Raw genomic sequence first — 13,383 nt, forward strand, 5'->3', positions numbered from 1 at the left:
CAGGCACTTGCACTCAAATGCACAGACCCACATACAGACAAACACATAGATATCATTTAAAAGTAATATATCTTTAAAAGATGCTAAAAATAAAACCATTTTCTAATAAGTCAATGAAATAATATAATAATTAAGAACCACTAATGAATACCATTTAAAAACTACAGTATACTATGTAACTATATTATTTATGATGCTCAGTTACCTATATCAATGTTTTCTCTTCCCAGTGCCACAAGTGAGAGAAATAGTATTTCTCTATATAAACTCCTGTGGGCCAAAAGACATGGAAAATGTTAGAATCCTGAGAGTTTCTATCTTTTCTTTTATGCTACACAAGTATGAGGATGACGGAACAAACAGGATGCATGTGGTTAGAGAAATGCCCCTTTCATCTGAGGTAAAGACTTACCGCTGTCTTTTAAAATGTGGACACTTATTCAGAGTCTCTAAAATCTGACTCATGGGTCCATAGACATCATTCATTTTAATGCTTTTCACCATACTTTTCAACAGTTCCTGGTTAAATGAGTTATCACTTTTTTGTAATAAATGAACCATTGGATACTTTTGAGCTATAAGAGAACAAAAGAGCAGATGAAGGAAATGTTCTTTGTAGAAGGTAGAAATAATTTAAACAGCAACTAACAAGTGTTAAAGACATTAGAAAGCATTCAAAACAAATTAAGGCAATAGGTAAAGGAATAAAAGTTTAAAAATATGTGAAATAGGAAAGTAAGAAAAATAATGATAAAAATAGGCCTACAGAGTTTTGTGGCCTCAAACAGCTACAACTAAAAGTAGCTTCCTTAATAAAGCCCTTGAAGGAAAGTCTACATTAGTAGTCAGGGACGGAAACAAAAAAAAATAAGTAAAAACAGAAATTGGGACAAGCAATGTTCTTTAAGCTTAACTGTACAAACACAAGCAAGCCCTTCACCACACAGAGAGCAGCCTCCCAAACAGCAGCACCAGGAGCTCAGCCCCACAGAAGGAAGCACCAATGAATCAGTTGACACTCACTCTCAAACAAAAGAGTGCGGTTCTGACCTGCAAGACACAAAGCACAGTGATGCAGAAGTCAATACACGCAGAGGCTTCTTAAAAGAAGAGGAGATTACTCTCCTGAAGTTAGCATTCTATGACATCACTTACTGTGGGCATTCCAGAGAATGTACAGGGGTTGCCCTGGATCCTGATGTAATTTCATATTGTCCCATAACATCTGTATTAAAACATATTTACTATCTTCAGACATACAGTGGCGGGGAATCTGTGTTGTAAAATAAAAATTTATTATTGATCCTTACATAATTTTGTAAATATATTATAAAGCCTGTCTTAGGGTTTCCATTGCTGTGAGAAAACATTATGACTAACAGCAACTTAGGGAGGAAAGGGTGTTTCAACTTATAACTCTTGGGTCACACCCCATCACTAACGGAACTCATGGCAGGAGTCTGAAGGCAGGAACTAAAGCAGAAACCATGGAGGAACCCTGTTTACTCATCTGCTCCCATGGCTTGCTTGGCCTGTTAATATATATATATATATATATATATATATATATATATATATATATATATATATATATATATTTTTTTTTTTTTTTTTTGGTTTGTTTTCGAGACAGGGTTTCTCTGTAGCTTTGGAGTCTGTCCTGGAACTAGCTCTTGTAGACCAGGCTGGTCTCGAACTCACAAAGATCTGCCTGCCTCTGCCTCCTGAGTGCTGGGATTAAAGGTGTGTACCACCACCACCTGGCCTCTTGACCTGTTTTTTTTTTTTATAGCACCCAGGACCATCTGCCCAGGAATGGCACCACCCACAGTGGGTTGGACCCTCCTCACATCTACAACTAATTAAGAAAATGTATCATGGGCTGGCCCAAAGGCCAATCTGATGGGGGCATTTTGTCAATGGAGGTTCCCTCTTCCCAAATGACTCTAGCTTGTATCAAATTGACATAAAACTAAATAGCACAGAGCCTCATAGAAAATTTAAAGATACACACATAAGGGAGAAAAAAGAACAGAAAATTACTTATTTATTTGATACCCACTGAAGGAAGACTTGCTGAGGTGAGAGGCTAATGATCTCTAAGCAGCACAAGTCCACATAAAAATAAATCTAGCAGGCCTGTTCCCTCCACTGACTATTTCTCAGTTCAAGACCTTTGCCAAGACAATTATAGATAAATTAAAATATCTGTCACTCATCTATGATGTACTAGAAAAAACCCCTAAAGTATAAGCAAGGTCACAGACACGAAGTACAAGAGAGCTTATAGACTGCACTTCAGCTGCCCATCACAAGAAAAGGTAAAAACAGCCTTATAAAGCAACATATCAGGGCTGGGCAGATGGCTCAGAGGGTTAAGTGCCTGGTGCACAAGCATGAGGACCTGAGTCCAAACACTAGAACACATGTAAAAGCTGGACACAGTAATGAATGTCTAAAATTCCAGTGCCCACAAGAGGGGTTGGTAGTTGGAAACTGGAGAATTCCTAGGATCTTGGGGACTGACAAACCTGAAGTACACAGCAGAGGAGCAACAAAAAGACACTGCTTCAAAACAAGGTGGGAGGTAAATGTTAACTTCTGAGGTTGTCCTCGGACCACAGTATGCATCTGTGCTCACATACACAGAGAAAATAAAACAGAACAACCACACAGAAATGCAAATATAAAATGGTAGAAGATGCATCTCAGTGCAGTCCTTGGTTAGCATGAATGAAGTTCTGGTTTCGATCCTCAGGGATTCAGAGAGAGGGAATAAAGAGGAGGGCAGTGTATACTTGCAAATATGAATCAGACGCCCTCCTGAAAAGTGATGGTCTTTCTTATTTTTGAAAGGGGTATTGGGGGGGCTAGCTAAAAAACCTTTACACTATAGGAGTAATTTCCAAATTATTCTTCAAGTGATAACAAAACTCAGTCATGTTTTATTTTGAAAAAGCTAAAACCACAACTGTATCACTGCTAGTAGTCTGCAAATTCAACTGAAGACAGTTCTGTTATGTGACGATTCAGATGGTAGTGTAAATATCAAACATAAAAATAAACCATATTTTATATCATTAGGAATATGCAAGCAGTATGATGATCACTGCCTTTAAACTTAACTCTCGTACCTTTGAATACTTGTTACAATGCTCAGAAGAAAGAATCAATCCAGGCAAGTTACTAGGCAAGTCGAGACGTCTAAAATACCACACCAAGTTCCAAAAGACAATTGGATGATGGTCCACAAAGTCTGCCACTGTTATTGCATGGTCACCTTCATTTTCCAATAAGCTCTCAAGTTCCTTCCACACCACTAAGGGACTAAGGTATGGGACAGTGACAGGGTCTGGACTTGGAAGGTGCCATTCTAACCCTAAGGAATCCTGTTGAATAAAATCATATATGACAAAGGTAAGAATGAGTATACATTATTATTTTAAATTTAAAACATACTTAAAATGTCTGTGATTTCCATGTGTAGAAAGAAAATAGAACTATATCTTGGATGGGACTATTTGTGACAATAACATAACTGAAGCTAATAATGATCTTTGGGACTAAGGGAACGAGATTGTGTAAATGATCAATTTACAAAAGAGAAAAACAAACACATACTGTAGCTCCTTGTAAAGTTGCTGGCAGGCTGCCTGTAGGGATGAGCTTCTGTCCTCCAGGATCATCCTTATCCAAGGGGCCACAAGTACTAATGCTTCTGGCCATTGGAAATAGTGGGCACTTCGACACAACCGTTTTTGATCTGTGAGCAGGGATCTGAATACTTCGAGCACAGGGATTTTCCTGCAGTTTAGATTTGCTTGGATATTTAAAAAAGAAAATCTTGTCAGTGCCTAGACTTTCTTATCTTACTTCATCTTATTTCATATCACCTTATCTAGAAAAATCATGCTGTTCTTTTTAGAATCAGAGCTGGACTAGACAGCATAAAGGAAATGTGCTCTTCAGCCACCAACTAGGAAATAAGATGTATTTTAAACATGGTGGCAATTGAGCCAAATTTTCTTTATATCAAACAAACTTTTAATATTTAAGATTCATTTCATTTATTCAAAATGTTTGGTGAGATTTTACATAGCATCATGACTAATCCTTGAATATACACAGTAGAGAAAATGGATACATACTCTTTCAGAAGTCACAGAGAGAGACAGTGGAACACAAGGGATATACAATGAGAGAAGGTGAACGCAGACTTTGTGTTTTACAGTCTAAGTATTTATAATCAAATGGGTTGTGTTTAGCTTTGCCAGTAGTACATACGCATTTTCTTTCTCTGCACATGTAGATGACAACATGGCTTCATTTATTTGGCTACATATGGTCAATCTGGCACTTTGCAAAAAAGAGCCAAGTTTCTGTATTTAAATATAGATTACTTATATTGGATTGCTATATATGCTTTTAATTTTATAGCTCTATATCATCTCTAAGTTTTCTTACACTACTAAATATTCATAAACAGAAAATTAAATATTCTAAAATAGAAGTAAGTATTAATTCCTAAAAGATGGAGAAAAATCTGGTCACTATAAACTTCAAGTGTACTATAGATGTTTTTCATCTTTAAATACTGGTAAAACAGCTGAGTATGGCAGCACACATCTATAATTCCAGAACTTAAGAGGGTAGAGGCAGGAGGATAAGGAGCTCAAGGTCATTCTTAGTTGCGTAGCAAGTTAAAGGTCAATCAGAGTTACATAAGGCCTTGCCTCAAAACAAACAAACAAACAAAAAAGCAAAATACAGGTAAACAATACTTTAACTTTGGAGGTTCACACACAAACATTCAGACTTAAATAGTTATGACACTAGAGCACTTTAATAGGAATAAGGATTTAAGATAACAAGGGGCTGGAGAGAGGGCGTTTGGAGCATTTACTGCTTTTGTAGAACACTTGGGTTCAGTTTCCAGCATTCACATGGTGGTTCACAAACATCCCTAATTCTAGTTTCAGAGGCCACAAAGTCCTCTTCTGGACTCCATATATACTATATACACAAATCTGCACTTAGACACATGCAGACAAAACTCACATACATATGAAATACAAATAAATAAAATCTTTTTAAAAGCTTAAGATAATGAATTTACTTTTCATGGAAATCTGTCTCTCCATAAATCCATCCTTCTGCCTGTTTGTCTGCCGTCCATCTATCTGTCCGTCCGTCCATCCATCCATCCATCCATCCATCCATCCATCCATCCAAGGCAGGGTCTTGTTATAAAGACCAGATCATGCCTAAACATCATCCTTCCTCTACCAGTTGAGTGATGAGATTTCAGAATGTACATTTTTCACAGAAACTTTTACCTTAAAATGTTTTCCCTGTCCCATGTCTACAGTATGTATAACACATGTAGTTATGTTCTCTACAGTCAAACTTACTTATTTAGATCAAAATTCCCTTGAACAGAGAGAGCAGATGTGTTGAGACCAGAGGCTGATGCTGAAATGCAAGGCTGCCTTGTCTGATTTGAGAAGGAGGATGCAAAGGGCATGGTTTCTGTAGATGAGCTGGACTTCAAGAAATATCTAGAATGTGAATCAAAGACATTTTGAAAAATGTGAAAACAATATCCTTAAGCATAAAGTGAGAAAGGGCATGCTGTTACCTTCCAGGTCGCCTTAAATCTCTGATTTCAACATTCAGAAAGGGTAAGAAAAGATTGCCACAAAATGGGCATGTAGTATTGAGATTGGAGTCATCTGCTGTCCAGCCAGCCATGATTTCCTCATCATGGACAAGACAATCACAAGTTCTACACCGAGAACAACTTGAGATGAGAACCTAGGGAAACAAACATTTTACTAAGCCAATAACTGGTCTGTGTATATACAAATTAAAACCCACTTTAGTTAAGAAGCCCCTTGGAAAATTAAAGCACACAAAGACTCTGACATTAATCAAAAGATTTCAGCACGTACAGCCACATACTGTACATTACAATGGAGCCAGTGTGGTGCTGTAATGCTGCTTCAGCTCATAAAACATAAATCCCTGCAGCCACAGAAACGTAAACTCCACATCAGTGCTCATCATTATTTTCCACTGAACCCACATTTCTTCACGTAAAATTAGTGTGAAACAGCAAAGACATTTAACAAAATATTTGGGAGCAATATTTTTCAGAAAAACTGGAGGAAGTTTTTAAAGTATGAAGAATAACTTTTCACTATAAGAAAATGAGAACTCCTTCTTCTCATTTGTGAGACTGACAAAGAATGAAAACCATGATGGAAGTTGACAACCAAGCCAAACTGTTTCCTCACCTCAACTTTGTTTGCCCAAAAAAGTTGGTTGTGTTTATGGTGCAAAATAAATGTTCAAAGAGAATGTATGTATAATAAGTTATAAATACAAATGTTGAAATAAAAATGTTTTTATATGTTGACAAATTTCCAATAAGTATGGAACTGTCCTAATAAACCAGTATGACATCAATGACTTGAAATAGCAGATATCAAAAACTTTAGATGCAACCAGGCAGTGGTGGCACATGTACTTGGGAGGCAGAGACAAGCAGATCTCTGTGAGTTCGGGGCCAGCCTGGTTTACACAGTGAGTTCCAGGATAGTCAGGGCTACATAGAGAAACCCTGTCTCAAAAAAACCAACCAACCAAAAAAAAAAAAAAAAACCAAACTTTGGATATAATACACTTTCTGAAATTTCAGATGACATCTCAAATTTTATCACTCCACTAATGACCATCAACATTAAAGAAATGTGAATTTTATACAAAGGTGCTCTCGTGAGGAAAACAGTACCTCCATTGCATAGTTCTGGAAGATATTTGTATTACTGGTGTTGAGGGAAGATGCAGTTTCTGACTTTCCAGGTAAGGCAAACTTTGATAGGGATCCTGATTGAAAAAATAAAGAGCAAAACCATGAAAACTGAGGAGGAGCAATGTAAGAATCACTTCTTCCATAAATTTTGACAAAACACTAACTTGTTCTACTAAGCATGCCAAAAGTAATTTAGAGAAACCAAATCCATAATGAAAAAGCCTCTTCCTCCCTCCTTCCCTTTTCTTTCTTTTTTGTTTTTCAAGACAGGTTTTGTTGTTGTTGTTGTTTAACAGCCCTGGCTGTCCTAGAACTGGCTATGCAGGTCAGTCTGGCATCAAGTTAACAAAGATTCACATGCCACTGCCTTTTTTTTTAAAATTGGTATTTATTGAGCTCTACATTTTTCTCTGCTCCCCTCCCTGCCTCTCCCCTTCCCCTTCAATCCTCCCCCAAAGTATCCATGCTCCCAATTTACTCAGGAGATCTTGTCCTTTTCTTCTTTCTACTGCCCATGTATCTATGTAAGTCTTTCTTAGTGTTCGCATTGTTGTCTAAGTTCTCTGCTTTATGTTTAAAAACCACCTATGAGTGAGTACATGTGATAATTGTCTTTCTGAGTCTGGGTTACCTCACTCAAGCCACTACCTCTTGAGTGGTGGGATTAAAGGTGTGCACCACCACTGCCCAGCTGAAAAAGTCTTTTTCATTGAAAAAAAATGAAAATAATTTCAACAACAGAAATACACACAAAAAGAAGTTGGTCAACATGCTTAGTCAATCTCTCTCTCTCCCTCTCTCTGTACAGGCACACAAGTGATCACATGCAATACACATGTGGAGGTCAGAGGACAACTTGTGGAGTCAGTATTCTCCTTTCACCATATCGGTTTTGGGGATGCAGCTCAGATCGTCTGGCTTGACAACAGCACCTTTAGCTGCTGCGCCGTCTCACCAGCTCCAACATATTTGTCATACTGACAAGACCATGGGAAAACATACAGTTACTGAAGATGCAAAATAACACACACCTGTGAAAGGAACTTGGAACTACTACTTCAAGGACAAACTGGGAATTATCTCATAGAAATACATTGGTGAAAAATGCCACATATATGTCGTGGCATTATTCAAACTTGAAACTTAATGCTCAGCAGTAGGCAGTGGTTAAAATAAACTGATTTCGCCACATGGTGAACTAAGCGACTGTGAAATGGATCAGGAGCATTCACTAGTGATGATTCGGGACACCATGATAGTCTGGTAAGAGGAAGAAACTATGGGTGGCTTAGTGAATGTTACTTTGTGAGTTTCAAAATAGTAGAGATGAGTAAGAAGACCTGTATTTACATTTTAAGTGAAAAGATAAACAAAGAGTGAGAAAAACAGTTACTTCTAGAACAGAAGCAAATAATGTGAAGGGATAGGGGCAGAAGTCAGACCTCTGAAAATGACCTGTTCCCTCCCTATTTTTACTTGTTTGTTTGTCATGCAAATCTTTAAAAATAGAAAAACATTAAATCACAAAGAAAGAAAGACTGTAAACCAGCAGCATGACAAAAACTGGGCAAACCTTCTAAGGAGGCGGAGCTTCCCAGGCTTGTGCGGCTGGCATCTATTCCCTTGGCCCCTGAAGTGGCACTGCTTTCTTGGGAAGAAGTGGCTCCTTCCAACTCATGGCAGACATCTTCATCTGTCAAAGAGGTAGATTCAGAATCCTGGGCTCCCACTGAAGAAAGACTGGTACGATCAGAACTTTGATCCTAAGAACATAATTATAAGCTTAATTTCCTTCACATTTAAAGTTAATTATTTAAAAGTCACTTTTTAGATAGAAACAACTACCTACCACCTTCTACCCAGATGGTCAACATCACAACTTCTGCAAGAAAAACAATCAGTTTTACAAAGGCATACTACTCTGGATGAATAGAGACCATCTTTCTCCATGTGTGTGTTTGCACTGGTGTTAAGGTGTGCATTGCGTTTAGGTATGCATATGTGTGCATTTTATTTTAAGTGTTGTTCTTCAGCAGCTGTCCACTTACTTTTGAGAAAGGGTCTCTTATTGATCTAAAGCTTGCCAAGTCGGCCAGATTAGATGGTTAATGAGCCCCAGGGATCTCTGACTCTCTATTGCTATAATGAAAAGCACAAGCTACTGCAGCTGGTCTTTTTTTTTGGTTAAATCATTTATTTAAAAATATTTTATTTATATCTATGTGTACGGCTATTTTGCTTGCATATATGCCTGTGCACAATGTGCATTCAGCACTCATGGAGGCCAGAAGAGAGCATCAGAACCTCCATGTGGGTGCTGTGAACTAACTGAGATCCTCTCTAAGAGCAGTGAGTGCTCTTAATCATTGAGCCATCTCTCCAGGCTAGTAATCTTTATCTTTGATTCATGAATTACTTAGAACTTTGAATTTTTGATACCATATTTATTAATAATTTTAGTTGGATCCTATTGTGTCAGAAAGTATGTTTTCATTAATGAAATTTTATTGAGATATAATTTATAAGCAATAACATTCAGAAAATAAATTTCACAAAAGTTGACTTCAAAAATTTCTGAAAATTTCCTAAGATTTTAGAACTCAGTTAAGTTCAATCACACTTTTTATTTATATTTTTTTGTGGAAGAAGGGAGTATTTGCACACCATAGCAGAAGTGTGGAGGTCAGAAGATATCTGAGGGAGTTAGATCCCCCCTTTTTACCATGGAGATCCCCAAGGATTGAACTCAGGTCCTTAGGCTTGGTAGCAAGTGCTTCAACCTTCTGGGCCATAAGAACACCAGCCCCAACTTAATTAAATCATGAAGTCATATATTGAAAACCCTACACCTACAATGTCACAATTTTTGTGTTGAGCTATTGTAAGTGCTTTAAGGAACTTAGGAGGGCAAAAGGCAGTCTTTATGCAAGTGCAAGCAGCTGTTTATAATTTGTTCCTTCCTTCCTGAAGACCCAATTTTTCATTTTACTAACGTTTTCCTCAGCCTGGACCCCCTTGAGCACAGTTCAAAGAGCAAGCCTGTTTTCCGTTTACTCTTTCCCTTCTCTGTGAGTGCCCTTATTTTACCTTAACATTTGAAGAGTGTTTTCACTGGCTGGAGACCCTTTATTGCATGTCTTTTCTTTCAACATGTCAAAGATGTTTTCTCACTGAATTCTTCCCTTTGTGATTTTATGACAAAGCCACATGGCCATTCAGATCTTTATTCCTTTAGTAATTTTTCTTTAATTTCTTTTAAGAATTAAAAAATTGACTTGTTTTCTTATAGATGGCTTTGGTTGTTAGCACTGGCTTATGATTAAGTACAGACGTATTTTAAAAAATTATCTATTACTATTTTGGAGCTCAGTAGCACAGCTCATGTGTGGAGTCAGAGAGTAACTGTGTTGTCAGTTCTTTCCTCTACCTTTATATGGGGTCTGGGAACCGACCTCAGTTACTAGGCTTGTGCAAGTGCTTTCACTGGCAGTGAGAGAGCTCACTGGACCCAAATGTGGTTTTAAATCTCTCCTTTTGTAGTGTGCTGTCTCATGTCTGTAAATTTGTATCTTTTTCCAAATTTGATAAGTAACAGTATTACTAATTCAAGTATCTTTTCTGCAATGATCACTTTCCTCAATCCTTTTTGAAATAACAACTATATCTATCCTATTTACAGCTTTCATATTCTCCAACAAGTCTCTAAGGTTCTGTGCACCTTTTAAAAAGATTTATTTGTTATGCATATAGCATTCTCTCTGCATGTACACCAGAAGAGGGCAGCAGATTTCATCATAGATGGTTGTGAGCCACCATTTGGTTGCTGGGAATTGAACTTAGGACTCCTGGAAGAGCAGTCAGTGCTCTTAACCTCTGAGCCATCTCTCCAGACCAAAGCTCTGTGAACTTTTAAATGAGACTGACTGATATTTTAGTTTATGTGTGCTTTGCTTGCATGTTTGTATATATGCCATGTGTACATAGTACTTACAGAGGTCAAAGGGCACTGGGTCCTTTGGGACTGGAGTTTTAGACAGTTGCAAACTACCAGATCTTTTGCAAGAGTAGCAAGTCTTATCCACTAAGGCGTCTCTCCAGTCCCATGATTCAAGTCTTATCCGCTAAGGCGTCTCTCCAGTCCCATGATTGAAGTCTTATCCGCTAAGGCGTCTCTCCAGTCCCATGATTCACATATTTTTTATAGTCTTTATTTTTTTTTTGCTGTTATCTGCATTCTGTTTTTGAGTTTATTTCAAGATAAGTTTATTTAATGATAAGCAAGCACTTTATCACTGTTTTGTCTGGCGCTCTCTCTCTCTCTCTCTCTCTCTCTCTCTCTCTCTCTCTCTCTCTCTCTCTCTCTCTCTCTCCAGGGTTCACCTATATAACTTCAGTTGTTTTCTTATATAGTGGGCTTTGGTTGTTAGTAGTTTGCTTATGATATGTATAGAAATGGTTTCCGTGGAGGTCAGAGGACAACTTCCCTTAGCCTAAGCCTATCGATAATTCTTCCTCAGACTCCTGGTCACTGGAACTAAAAGGCGTACACTACTGTGTCTGGCCTTTTGGTCCTTTACATCATCATTTTTGAGAGAAAGTCTCCCATAGTCCAGGCTAGCACTGAATTCACTGTGTGATGTAGCTGAGAACCAGATTTCTCTGACTCTGTATCCCAAGCGCTGGAATTATAGGCACATGCTGTCATGCCCATCTGTGTTATTATTATTATTATCATCATCATTCATCTTGGCTATTGTGAATATTGACTTTGCATAGCAAGGGGACTGTTATAATATTTTGGGAAATATGTACGCTTTTGTTTTACTAGCCAATACTAAATTATATTTAGGCTGTGTTCTTTGATTTTGCTTTTTTTCAGGTGGAGTTTTAGTCTTTTCTGTTAGTCTGCATCTATCATGTGTAAATCAAGGGTTAGGCTGAGACTTGGATGGGTCTCCCTTCAAACTCTAGAGTCCACAGAGGCCTTCTTTCCTGATTTTTGTGCATAAAATATGGGTTCTCCTGTGATTTTAGGTTTCAGAGCTACCTTGGGGCAAGAAGGCACGGGAAGAAAACCAGGAAACTCATCTCTTTGGAGGTTCTTCCTCCAACTCCATTAATTCTTATTTATTTGTAGACTCTTTAGTTGTTTTTATATTTTATTTGGAGTTTTTTAATTAGTAAGGGGAGGCAGGGAAGGCAGAAATGGCCTCATGTTAACCACAGTGGATGCAAACTATTATCTGAAGTTTTGAAAAATATGTACTTCTGGATAAGTACATAAAATGGCTAGAGGACAACCACAGGTGGTCAAGAACCTTAATTTTTTTAAAATACATGTATGGCATGTATACATGAGTGCCGGTTCCTGAAGAGGCCAAAAGTGTCAGACCCCGCCTGAAGCTGGAGTTACAGACAGTTGTGAGACACCTGATATGGGAGTTTGCTTGTTTTGTTGTTATGTTGCATTTGTTTTGAGACAGGGTCTTTGTGCTTGTTAGGTGTGTGTGTGTGTGTGTGTGTGTGTGTGTGTGTGTGTGTGTGTGTTTCTAACTACACAAGCAAAAGTCATCTGGGCAGAGGTACCTCCATTTTGGAAATGCCTCCAACAATCTAGCCTGGAGGTGAATCTGTGGCATTCTTTTGATTAATGATGTTTGAGGGTCCAGCCCACTGTGGATGGTACAGCCCAGGGCAGGCAGACCTGAGTTGAACGGAGAGAGCAGGCTGAGCAACTCCCGAGAAATAAGCTAGTAAGAAGTTTTCCTTCAGTTTCTGCCTCTGTTCTTACTTTAGTTTTTGCCCAGACTTCCCTTAAAGATGAATTGTAATTGCAATATGTAAGTCAAATAAAGTTAACTCTTTCCTCTTTACGTTGCTTTTGGCCATGGTTTTACCACTGCTAATCCTGAGGTTTGCAAGAGAAAAACCAGTTCCACAATTTTGAGAGTATGTTGTCCTTCATTCCCCTCAACAGGATGAAATGCTAAGTGAAAAGAAAACTCCCTGGTAAAGGGGACAACATGGCTACCTATAATGCCAACTGACACACCAGGAAAGTGCCCAGATTTATCAACAAGTAGATTCAACAACTAAAAGAGTTCTACAATATGACAGGGCACTTGGCCTGTTTTATGCAAAACAAACATATTATATGGCTTTGGGGATTGGGTTTAGAGGCTCGTGCATGTTAGGCAAGAGTTCTGCCACTGAGCTTACTCCTCAGCTGTAGGCATATGCCCATCAGCATTGAGGGACCTGTCCAACAAAGTCCTCCCTTCTGGCAGCTCATAGCTCTTCTCACCATGGAACTCCAAGGAACTCTTTTTCAGAGACTTTCTGTTTACCTGTCTTACGGAACATCAGTATTTGGAAAATGTGCTTCCTCACTCCTTGCAGTATTGCCCTCTCCAACCTTGCCTAAGGGAACCAATCCTACCTTGTCTTTAGAACCCACAATGACTTTCCCTGAAGGAGATGCCAGGCAAGACAATTCCAATGCACACCAGCTGTTGCCTCTAGATGTAACTAGACACAAGTCTAAGCAGCCTCCTGAAGTGAGATGAAAA

At 38.3% G+C, this 13,383-nt stretch overlaps 1 protein-coding gene across 4 annotated transcripts in view; it reads right to left on the bottom strand.

Annotated features, from left to right (window-relative positions):
* Positions 1-13,383, bottom strand: part of Dennd4a (DENN domain containing 4A) — a 105,368-nt gene that overhangs the window by 7,653 nt on the left and 84,332 nt on the right. For all 4 annotated transcript variants that reach the window (XM_075965508.1, XM_075965509.1, XM_075965506.1 and 1 more), the window contains 10 exons: positions 8,388-8,577; positions 6,794-6,888; positions 5,639-5,814; positions 5,412-5,558; positions 3,622-3,820; positions 3,135-3,389; positions 1,156-1,273; positions 1,024-1,050; positions 413-575; positions 206-270 (listed from right to left, as the gene is read on the bottom strand). In XM_075965508.1, coding sequence (XP_075821623.1) covers positions 206-270; positions 413-575; positions 1,024-1,050; positions 1,156-1,273; positions 3,135-3,389; positions 3,622-3,820; positions 5,412-5,558; positions 5,639-5,814; positions 6,794-6,888; positions 8,388-8,577 — 1,435 coding nt within the window. The remainder of the gene's footprint in view (positions 1-205; positions 271-412; positions 576-1,023; positions 1,051-1,155; positions 1,274-3,134; positions 3,390-3,621; positions 3,821-5,411; positions 5,559-5,638; positions 5,815-6,793; positions 6,889-8,387; positions 8,578-13,383) is intronic.

Source organism: Microtus pennsylvanicus, chromosome 3, assembly GCF_037038515.1.
Source record: "Microtus pennsylvanicus isolate mMicPen1 chromosome 3, mMicPen1.hap1, whole genome shotgun sequence".
Lineage (NCBI taxonomy): Eukaryota > Metazoa > Chordata > Mammalia > Rodentia > Cricetidae > Microtus > Microtus pennsylvanicus.